Source organism: Megalopta genalis, chromosome 4 (genome assembly GCF_051020955.1).
Source record: "Megalopta genalis isolate 19385.01 chromosome 4, iyMegGena1_principal, whole genome shotgun sequence".
Classification (NCBI taxonomy): domain Eukaryota; kingdom Metazoa; phylum Arthropoda; class Insecta; order Hymenoptera; family Halictidae; genus Megalopta; species Megalopta genalis.
The window spans coordinates 1,342,468-1,352,659 of NC_135016.1; the positions used below are offsets into that span (position 1 = coordinate 1,342,468).

Sequence of the window (10,192 nt, forward strand, 5' to 3'; positions counted from 1 at the left end):
TTGTATGCTCCAATTTTGTCATAAATAATGTTTATCGGTGATCACACACACATGCATTCTACGTATCTGGCGCCTCTGTTGAAGAGAAAATGAAGCTCCGTTCGATGCAGTACAGTGCCACTGCATCAGTTGGCGCTATACGAACATCGAAAGTAGCTTCACTTTTTCTCCAACAGAAGCGCCACATACGCAAAGTGCAAGGTCGTCAAAAAAACATTAATTATGAGAAAATTAAGGCATAAAAAAGTAAATCAAGAGCATAGAATTGTTCAAAAGAATCTGCAGCGATCTGCTGCATCGATGTCGTGTAAGAAAACCAAACGACAACAATACGAAATATAATTAGTTGACATAACAGTTAAGCAAACTTTAATGAACAATTATTTATGTTTCGCAATATTCTCATTTGTTTTATACCCCGTGTTATACCCTAATTTTGCCAAAATTAAGGACAGAGTCTAATATGTATATCTAGATGCTTAAAGTTGTATGTACATATTTTCTTTGAATAAAAGAAGAAGAAAAATATGGCCGACGGTCGATGTTCCCTTCCGTCTTCTGCTTCAACCTCTCGCAAATAGTTCCTTCCTTTAGGTCCGTAGTACGAGTATGGTAGTGACAAGTGGTGACAAGTGACAACATTACGTCATAAGGAGACGCGTTCGCGTGTTTTCTAGGTTTAGTTAATTGTTACAAATAATTTTCTTTACTCATAATTTTACATTAGAAGCGGAAATGTTAAATAGTACGTTAAATAACCGCGAAATCCAATACCGAGGTTTAAATGATTTCACGAAAAAAATTCACCAAGAAATCATGGACATTACGTCTGCCTTAGATTGGACGCTAGAAAGCATAGAAATTGAGGTAAACGCTAATATGTATTATATTGCGCATATTTAAAAACTATCGCTAATAGATCTACATTTATAATCGTATATTTCCTCAGAACGATAATCGTCTAATATGTCCATATAATTCGTCTCACCGTATCGGAAAAGAAATTTTGGATCAACACTTGGAAGATTGTCAATGGAAAAGAGATGGCTATAATAAATGTCATGTACCACTGTCTGAACCAAATTTAGATTTGTGTTCTCCTTTCTCTATAAAATTGGGTAAGTAACATACTTGGTGAGATCGTTTAAAATAACTTGTAAATGTTCAACAAAAACAAGTCTAAAATAAAAGCCTTCGATTATAGATGCAGTTTTGCAAAATAGCATCATAGAAGAAGCTAGAAGAAAGGATTCTACAATAAGCATTGGTTAGTACAGAAAAACAGAGCTTAAAGTGTATCCTTAAATATTTTAAATTGCTCAATTTTTTCCAGACAGTTATCAATGTCATAGTTGGCACAAGCTCTATATATCCTTTTTCATGTTTTCTCTCTCTCTCTCTCTCTCTCTCTATATATATATATATATATATATATATGTGTGTGCGTGTGTTCACATACACATAGTATACAATTTTATGTTTCCTTATTTTATTTGTCTTTATAATGTATAAGTCAGTTGAAAACCCACATTCTTAACACTGATAATAGGTTTGGGTGATCGGTTAATTCCACGAACATCCGATAGAATCTTCACAGATTTTACTCGCGATGAAAGGAAAATATTATACGAATACGTCGTCTCCCGTACAATGAAAGTGGACGTTGGACATGACTTTACAGATACCAAAACATTGTAAGTATAAGCATTTTTTGTTCGACTATTAACATAAAACTATTGAAAGAATTCATAATTTATTGCAGAGTCTGTAGAGATAAAGATAACAAACAGTTATCGTTTCTGGAGATACTGGTTCAAGAACGTAATTTAAAACGACGTAGGGCTAAACACAGAGGTGTTCATACCAATAAAAAGTCTCACATGGAAATCCTCAGAGAGATCATAGATCAACAAATGGAGTTGTACGTCGATCATGTCACGCAAGAACATCAAATTAATCGTGAGACGAAAGCTGTAGATCTCAGAAAAACTGAAAGTCCAAGGAAACATCTGGGTGACACTGTACAAAACACATCCTCGTTGTCTCCCACCGATTCTCGTTACAACTGTCGTCATCTTTTACTTAGGGACTCTCAGAATGATCACGGAGGTAACAATCTCCGAAACGATCGTATCGAACCGTCGCACGCATCTTCGTTCAGAGATCGATACGGGCGAGACAAGTATTCGCGAACTACAACAGAATCGCGAAACTCGAAGGAATCACGAAAACCGCAGACACAACGTAAACATAAACGTTCCCGTTCCAGAGAACGCGATTATAGCAAAAAGAGTAGACGAGAGTTCTCCGAGAAGACTTACGCGAGGAATGTTAGGAAGTATGAGAAACCGGAAAGTATGACAAAGAACTGCGATCATTTTAAAAAGGTGGAGAAGAACCATTAGCGTCTGTTGTTATCGTGATGTTTTGCTTATTAATCCGGAGAAATTGCTTATACAAATACGATTGCTGTGTATGCGTTTATGCATTTACGTCACTTTGAGGAAATGCCCGGTGTAAACGAACAGTTACGAATATTGCTTGGTACAAGCACTACTAGTATCTTCATGTTGGATTAAGCTGATAAATTCGTAACAGAAGAATTATAATCTTTTACATGGGAAAATCCGATCAGTACGTTTATGTATTCGATGCTCTATAGCTCTTTACTCTTATATACTCTACACTCTAACGCTACAGAGTATACACGTTTGACGAACAACACAACCAAACAGCGCAATCTACATGCGCAAATACATACATTTGGACTTGGACCGACCGGCATAATATGTACATATTAAGTGTGGCTAGTAGTTTCAACGTTCGACCGTAGATAGCGTTCGACTTACGATTCTGACGCTATACGTTATACGATTCGATTCAACATCTAACCAAAGATCGGTTTAAATTCGGAGAACGATACTGGTTTTGAATGAAATTTTGATTGTGGTGAACGCGTAAATTTGACACGACGACATTGTTCTACAAACGACGTTTGTAGAATCAGTTGTGAAATGAGCAAATGTATTGGTAAACGTTGATCTCTTGGCAAACGGATGTAGAATGGAACGGACAACAAGGAACAAAATAAAATCGAATTTGCCGTTTCAAATAGTTCTGTACATTAACCTTTGGTTCTTTCCGATTTGGTTATCGGTAGTTGCTTACAATTTGGATTTGAATGTAAATATCATTTGTGTGATCTGTTGCGTACAATGTGTAAAGTGTGAAAGTTACTTTTAGGCAAATCCAATCGATTAATCTGGTGATTTCTGTTTGTCTTTTTCAGTACAGTAAGTACGTAAGGGATGTTTGCAACGCGATACTGCTGGTAATATTTGCGATACTCTTGGTGTCCGACAGTTTGAAGTTATATTTGGGATATCTTGGAAATCTTGGTGGGAAGGTAATTACAGTCAATCGCATTTACATCGCAAGCATTATCTAGTTCAGAATTTGTTAACTATCATGGGAGACGGTGTTTGTTAGATTCCAGAATTGGCAGCTTGTTGGTTGATTTCGCTGCTGATACAACTCCCTCTGGAAATGTTCCTTGTTTTCAACCGTAGAACATTGTTCGAACGTAACAATGTATTTGTCCATTATTTTATGATCGGTCTTCTTTTTCTTGAAATTGTTACGGGTGCGATCGCCTTGAAGAATTTGGCAGACCTTCGTGCTAGAACATTTTATTTGGCTCGACTGTATAATGCGCCTAGCAAGTACTAGTTTATTATGGAAAATCTTATTAATAAATTTTGATATTCCAATCGTCCACAAATACTGTACTATCGTGCATTCTTTGCGATTATTTCGTTTCTCTTTTCTTTTCTTCGTTTACTTTTATTCTCAACAAACTGTATTTTTGTACACCGTGCTGCGATTAGGTTGTTATCGATGCGAATAACTATAACTCACATTTTCATCTTGCATTTCCAAGATTATGGGTTTTATAAAACATCTGAATGATCGAAACATTTTTCCGCAGATTCGTCAAGTAAATTTCCATGTCTCTCAGAACAATATCGTGTTTGTCGGGATTTTCGCTTGTACTCAATGCAGACAAAAGTTGCAAGCGTGTGGGAACCATGCGAGAAAGAATCTGTGATATTAGGATAAAAATAATTGAAAAAGTTAGACTTTCGTTCGCGACCGAGTTGCATAATTTTTCATGGTAAAAATTGTCTCGAGAGTAATATCGAGTGCGCACTTACATCGAAAAGCTGTTGCGCCATCCAACCGTGGTACGGTTCTAGAGCCTCCTTGTAAGATTTTTTAAGAAACGCTACCAAATCTTCCGTCGGCGAATCTGTTTTACCGTCTTCGACAATTTTTTCGAAAAATAGTAAAATCATGTGTAATCCTCTGGAATAGGTACGTTAAGATTTTGATCGGATCGAATCGATGTACGTTTCTTTTTCGGGGAAAATGCAAAGTAGAATAGCGCGTACCTAGTCAGCCATAACAGAGCATCCATAGCGATTAACTTGGTTTCGGTAGCTTTTTCAAATAGAATCATGTCCTGCAAGGTTACATTTTGTTCCATATTAGTCGCGTACCGAGCTGTGAGTTTCTGCAATTAGATTGGAAGAAATTACAGAGAAATCGGACGATCTTACAATCGGTGGTAGTTTGTTGCGAAATCTGTGCGAGCAGAGAGCGTTCTAATTTTCTGTCGTATTCATATTCGTTTCCGAATGTCTAAAATTCGCCAGAACTTACATCGATATTGCCTTGAATATCATATTTGACGGGAGCAAAGACTTTGCCGAGTTTATCTGAAACATTAATCGATCGATCGACTCGTTATGGTTCCAGCGTAATTGATTCGTGACTTTTTGTGCAGGTTATGAAATTAAGTTGCACCGAATAGAATCGTACGTACCCACTATTCTGGCAACGCCACGTGCCGCAGCTAGAAATTCGACAGTGTTTATCTTCTGTTGAACGATTTCAGGGAACAGTATTTTAATTTCACCGTCAACTGCATCCGTTGTTCCGGTTGTACTCGATACGGTAGACAGCATGGTTAATTTTGGTTGGTAACAAGCGAAAGTAAGGTATCAATGGAATTTCAAGCGTATAGGAATAGGTATAGGTATATAATGGAAAAGAGGGATACTTATTCCTTTGGATACTCGACGATTATCCTGATCGTGTCATGTCGCGCGTAGATACGAACTGCGAGAGGTATCGATTAGCAACGATGTTAATGTTAAAAATGACGCTATCTCGAATAACGTGTGTTTTAACAAACATTTCGATAAAGGTCCGCTACGACAGTGACTAGGTAAGTTTTACGCGTGTGTACGTGTACGTGTACGTTTACGCGTAGTCCAGGCTCCAGGCTCGATCGTTTAGGTCTCCCACGCTATCGAAAACACGACGACGATAATAACGACGGTGATAACGATAACGATAACGATAACAATCACGATAGTACCATGTTCTATGCTATGTACCGAACGTACAAAGTAACGCGTTTCGATGCAAACTTGTTATTATATGATTGAATCGTGTTTTATCGTTCGGTGTACTGTCTAGTCAGTGTTGAATCATGGTACCAAGTTATCGCATTTATTAATTAACTTGTACTGTTTGCTACGACTACAAGATTATTATCACCGACAAAGCATTCTAGTCGTTTCAAGTTTAAAGATTCGAGTCGTCGTGCCTAAACGGTACGTATACGCGTATTGCGCGTACGCGCGATGCAACAAATGTATCGGTATCGATGGATTTCGCAATTTTCTTCCATTTTCCGAATTGCCAGCAACGAATCAAAGTTTTACAAATTCAGCGTTTCCTTCTATGTATCCGAATCTACGTAAATAATCGCGTACGTATACAAATTACATGTACCTATCGTGTATAGATCGACGCGTACACCGGTCGTAGCTGGTCCAGCGTTGCGTCGGTTAGCGAAACGATGTTTACAAAAAATATACCACATTTGCGTTCATCGTAACGTTGTACAAAGTTCTTGCTCTCGCTCTCGCGCGCTCGCGTTTCCATGCACGCGTCACCGCATAAGATGAAACGCGTTCGATCGTTGACCGACGATTCGGATCGGGTCTGGCTCGGTTGGATACCAAGCTGTCGCTATACGATAGCAAAGGGTTCCGTGTATCGATTTTCGAGTGGTACAAAGTGACGAAACGTGTTCTTTACAATAGCGTATTCGCGGAGAACGATTTCGTAAAATCATGGCGACTAACAGGCATGTTCGATTACTAGTTCCGAGTTCGATCAGGCGGAAGCGTTACCTCGCACACAGGCACACGATACGCGAAAACGAACGCACTCGTGGTGTTTTGCACAAGTTGCCACTGGTTTCGTATTCGTCCAAAGATTTCGAATCGTGTCAACGACGAGGGAGAATCGGCACGATGCTTCAAAATGCTGTCGGTAGCGGATATCTGAGCACGTTGCCGGCCGAATCTTCGGCAACGAGAGTGAGGGCGGCGAGAGAGTGGGGTGGAGCCGTTGGAACCAGAGCTTCCATGGGTGGTCGAGCCCCAGGGAATTGTCGAGAACCGCATACCATTCCGCCCGAGGTCTCCCTAAGTTCTATGACTCGTACTCCGAAACGCGATCTCACCACGTTCCTGCGATTAGACACAGAGATAGGAACATTATTAGCGACGACGTCGACAGTGGCGACAGTTGCGGTAGCAGTGGCGATTGCGGCGGCTGCAACTGCTGCGTCGGTTGCTGCGGCAGTAGTAACGATTGGAATTGGAAGAGCTCGGAAGGCGCGAGGGAGTGGGAAAGCCGAAGACACAGGGAGTGGGAAAAGAAGAGAAACGGTGTTGTCGTCGGTCGCGCAAACAACGATAAACTATGTTTTGAAACTGTTGAAACGATGGCGCCCGTTTCGAGCGAAGAAACGGGACGATGAACGGGGAACGGGGAACGGGGAACGGGAAACGGGAAACGGGAAACGAAAAACGGGAAACGGGATACGCGGGAAGAAGAAAGAAAAAAGTTTCCATAGGTTTCGCTTTACCTTTTTCCATCGTACTCGATGTCGTAGAAGCGACGATTGGGAAGGTTGTCCATCTCGTTGTTGAACCACCGATGATAGGCGAGGAAGGCCGCGCACGAGGTTGTCCAAAACGTTCGATCGGTTTGCGAATTAGCCGAGATCTGTTCGATCGCGTGCACGGACTGCGCCTGCAGCAGGCTCTTGGAGAAGGACCTATTGAGTTCGGGACTGGCGGGCGCGGACACGCGACCGAGCGACCGCGGAGGACTCTGGGAGGGCGAGGGTCGCGAGGTTTCCGAGAGCAAGCGACTCCTTCGCGGGCTCGTCGATAGAGCGAACGGTTGTTGCACGGTAACCGTGACGCTGAGCGGCCTGCTCAACGCGACCGTCGTGTGCTGAGGGTCTTTTCGTAGAACGGGATTTCGATTGAAGTCGATTCCAGCCGCGCCGACGAACACGCGATCGACGTAGTCGAACCCGCGGCCCATTATACCTTCGCGAGTATGACCGAGATCGAAAGTGTGACCGAGCTCGTGCAAAACCGAGCCGAGGGTGGTGGCGAAGCAGCCGCCGTGCGTGCCGCGGTAATTGCTGTCGTCCATCAGCTGTTCCGTGTCGACGGGCGTCGCGTCCAGAAACCTTGCCAATACTTGGTTCATGCGGGTCGGCCAGGTGTGGAGGCACGCCGAGCCGAACAGAGCCAGTCCCCCGCCGCCGAGCGCCGCGTGCCCCTGCGTTCTCGCGAGCGTGTCCTCGTGCGTGCGCGGGTTCGGGGCGCCCCGATACCGAGTGCACGAGAGAAACGCGAGATATTTGCGATGCTTCGAGGCCAACGGTCCGGTCATCAGTTCCCGCGCGATCAATTCCCAAAGTTCTCGTTGGCTCATGCCGCGTGCTCTGTCAACGTCGAGCATACTGTGCATCACCAGGCACTCCGGCCCGTCCAAGTCCCTCTCCAGCTGAAAGGTTTTCCTCTCGTAACCCGCTTCCCGCAGCTTCTCGGCGGTTAGAGCCTGCAGGAGCCGAGCGCCGAGACCGATTCTGGTCGCCGCGCTTTCCGGCGATCGATCTTCTCTGCGGGGGCCTTGGAAGTATCCGTCGTGGCCGGCGCAGATCACGTAAACCGGCGTTACCCGTAATCTCGTCGTTCTCGGCTCGTGGATCAGAAGCAGCTTCTTCTTTCGTCCGGCTGCTTCCAGTTCCAATTTATTCGGGCCACGAGCCAGTTCCACCACGGCTCGAAATTCCCCGGCTACGATCGGCCATTCGGTCGAACTTTGACTCTTGTGGTTCCTCACGGTGATCGAGTCGCAGCCTGCTCCCGTTGCTCGGCCACGTATCAACGCCAAGCTGTAGCACAAACTCTCTCCGTCCATCAAATTCAGCACCGATATCTCTTCCGAATTACCGTTCCGCGACGTCGCGCGATGCTGATTCTCCCGTTCCTGGGACAACGTTCCGGTCCCCGAGCACCGATATACGTTCGCGCGTTGCTCGCACCCCACCGTTTCTTCTCTATGCTCTCGATGTTCTCGACGCAGATTCGGTACACTTGTGCCTGCAAGTACCTGCGAAATTGGACCATCTTTTTACATAGTCTGTCAGAGATTTCTGTGCAAGGCCGTTAGCGAAGACGAAGGCAACGACGATGGTAATAACGATGGCGATGGCGACGGCGATGGCGATGGCGATGGCGATGGCGATAGCGATGGCGAAGGCGAAGGCGAAGGCGATGGCGATGGCAGTCGGTGGTGGTCCGAAATGCGCTTTAGAGCGGCGAAGGAAAGACCTCGGAAATGGTATTGGACGATGCCAATGGATTCCAATGACAATTTCCAATCGCAGCGTCGCCGGTACGCTTCGGTCTCGCCTCCACCGCCCTACGGCACATTCCAGACCATCGTCGATGGCAGTGGCTACGACGATGGCGACGACGACGGCGGTGGCAGTAGCTACGACGATGGCGACGACTAGGCCGACGATGTTAACGCTGTCAACGATCACGGTGAAAATAGCGTCCATCTTTACAATTCGAGATCCGATTTTTCGAAGAATTTCAATTACGAAACTGTACGAGCGGTTCCCGCGCGATCACCGCGATCACCGCGATCACCGCGATCACCGCGACGCGGACAGTTGTTCCACGAGGTGCTGCCATCCCGCGGCGAATTGCGACAACCGCGAATCGAGTAGAATAATCTTCCAAGTCCGGCTTCTTTCCGTTCGAGTTTCAACCGTTTTGATCGCGAGGCTATACGTATACCGTACCGTACGACGTCAACCCGTACGCAACCCGACGGCAACCCGTGTCGCAGAGCCGGATGGCGAATTTCCTCGAAATTCGAACATCCGTCCCGAAGAATCGATAATTACTGTACCGTGCGTCCGTACCGCCGATAATACCTTCGTTGAATCGGCGATGCGTGGAAGAACGTGGATCGCGAGAATATTTCACGACCGTCTTTGGACGACTCGAAGCGACGTCGAAACGTCGACGACGAGACACGCCGTGGCATGGTATGGCATGACACGACACCGACACAACGCGACGCGACACGGCACGACGAGGCACGGCACAACGCGATACGACGCGACACGAGACGTCACGGTACGGTACGGTACGGTACGGTACGGTACGGTACGACACGGTGCGGGACAGTCCGAGGCAGGGGTTTCCGCGAACACGTACGCGAGCAATAAGTTTCTCGAAAGAATCGTACCTGTGCGGTGCGATGGAAAAGAACGATTGTAAAGTCGACGAGTTCGCAGTTTCGATACCGACCTGAAGACTTACCATTTTGAGAAAATCGTGACGAAACGGTCGATGCGGACGTTACAGGGGAGAGAAGAAGGAAAGAGTTGAACGATAGTTTTCAGCCGGCTCCGGACATGCGGGGAGGGAGACTGTGGCGCCGAAGCGACGACGAACGGCGGGTTGCGGTACTATGGCGTCGCTGCAGCGGCGCCGATGCGCCGTCGAGGCGCGTGGAGCCGCGCATCCGCACTTGGATCATTTCTTTCCCTTCCTTTTCTTTACTCTTTACTCTCTACTCTCTACTCTCTACTCTCTACTCTCTACTCTCTACTCTTTACTCTTTACTCTTTATTTTTTACTCTTTACTTTTTAGTCCGCACTCTGCACTCTGCGCTCTTTACTCCGCACTCTTCGCTCTGGAACTGGAATACCGAGAAACGATGTTGAGA

The 10,192-nt window shown here is 45.3% G+C and overlaps 4 protein-coding genes across 7 annotated transcripts; 2 read left to right on the plus strand and 2 right to left on the minus strand.

Annotated features, from left to right (window-relative positions):
• Positions 1-129: 129 nt before the first annotated feature.
• LOC117227905 (U11/U12 small nuclear ribonucleoprotein 48 kDa protein) lies at positions 130-3,112 on the plus strand. Its single transcript, XM_033483450.2, has 5 exons — positions 130-867; positions 950-1,118; positions 1,205-1,267; positions 1,550-1,694; positions 1,763-3,112. The coding sequence occupies exons 1-5, from the start codon at positions 736-738 to the stop codon at positions 2,403-2,405; spliced, it is 1,152 nt and encodes a 383-aa protein (XP_033339341.1). The 5' UTR covers positions 130-735; the 3' UTR covers positions 2,406-3,112.
• Positions 3,045-3,781, plus strand: LOC117227958 (transmembrane protein 17B). Its single transcript, XM_033483532.2, has 3 exons — positions 3,045-3,183; positions 3,290-3,406; positions 3,490-3,781. The coding sequence occupies exons 1-3, from the start codon at positions 3,064-3,066 to the stop codon at positions 3,727-3,729; spliced, it is 477 nt and encodes a 158-aa protein (XP_033339423.2). The 5' UTR covers positions 3,045-3,063; the 3' UTR covers positions 3,730-3,781.
• LOC117227949 (pleckstrin homology domain-containing family A member 8) lies at positions 3,099-5,027 on the minus strand. 2 transcript variants are annotated; one of them, XM_033483517.2, is made up of 6 exons: positions 4,886-5,027; positions 4,723-4,778; positions 4,452-4,573; positions 4,215-4,365; positions 3,919-4,102; positions 3,099-3,679 (listed from the first exon to the last, which is right to left on the minus strand). In XM_033483517.2, exons 1-5 carry the CDS (start codon positions 5,025-5,027, stop codon positions 3,923-3,925), a joined length of 651 nt encoding a protein of 216 aa, XP_033339408.1. In that variant the 3' UTR covers positions 3,099-3,679; positions 3,919-3,922. The 2 variants fall into 2 exon arrangements, with proteins under 2 accessions (XP_033339408.1, XP_033339402.1); XM_033483511.2 differs by having other exon boundaries at positions 3,099-4,102.
• Positions 5,028-5,555: 528 nt separating this feature from the next.
• On the minus strand, positions 5,556-9,921 carry LOC117227929 (uncharacterized). Of its 3 annotated transcripts, none has more exons than XM_033483500.2 (3): positions 9,783-9,921; positions 7,010-8,556; positions 5,556-6,608 (listed from the first exon to the last, which is right to left on the minus strand). In XM_033483500.2, the coding sequence occupies exons 1-3, from the start codon at positions 9,783-9,785 to the stop codon at positions 6,395-6,397; spliced, it is 1,764 nt and encodes a 587-aa protein (XP_033339391.1). In that variant the 5' UTR covers positions 9,786-9,921; the 3' UTR covers positions 5,556-6,394. The 3 variants fall into 3 exon arrangements, with proteins under 3 accessions (XP_033339391.1, XP_033339384.1, XP_033339379.1); XM_033483493.2 differs by having other exon boundaries at positions 9,771-9,884; XM_033483488.2 differs by lacking the exon at positions 9,783-9,921 and adding an exon at positions 9,367-9,504.
• Positions 9,922-10,192: the final 271 nt, after the last annotated feature.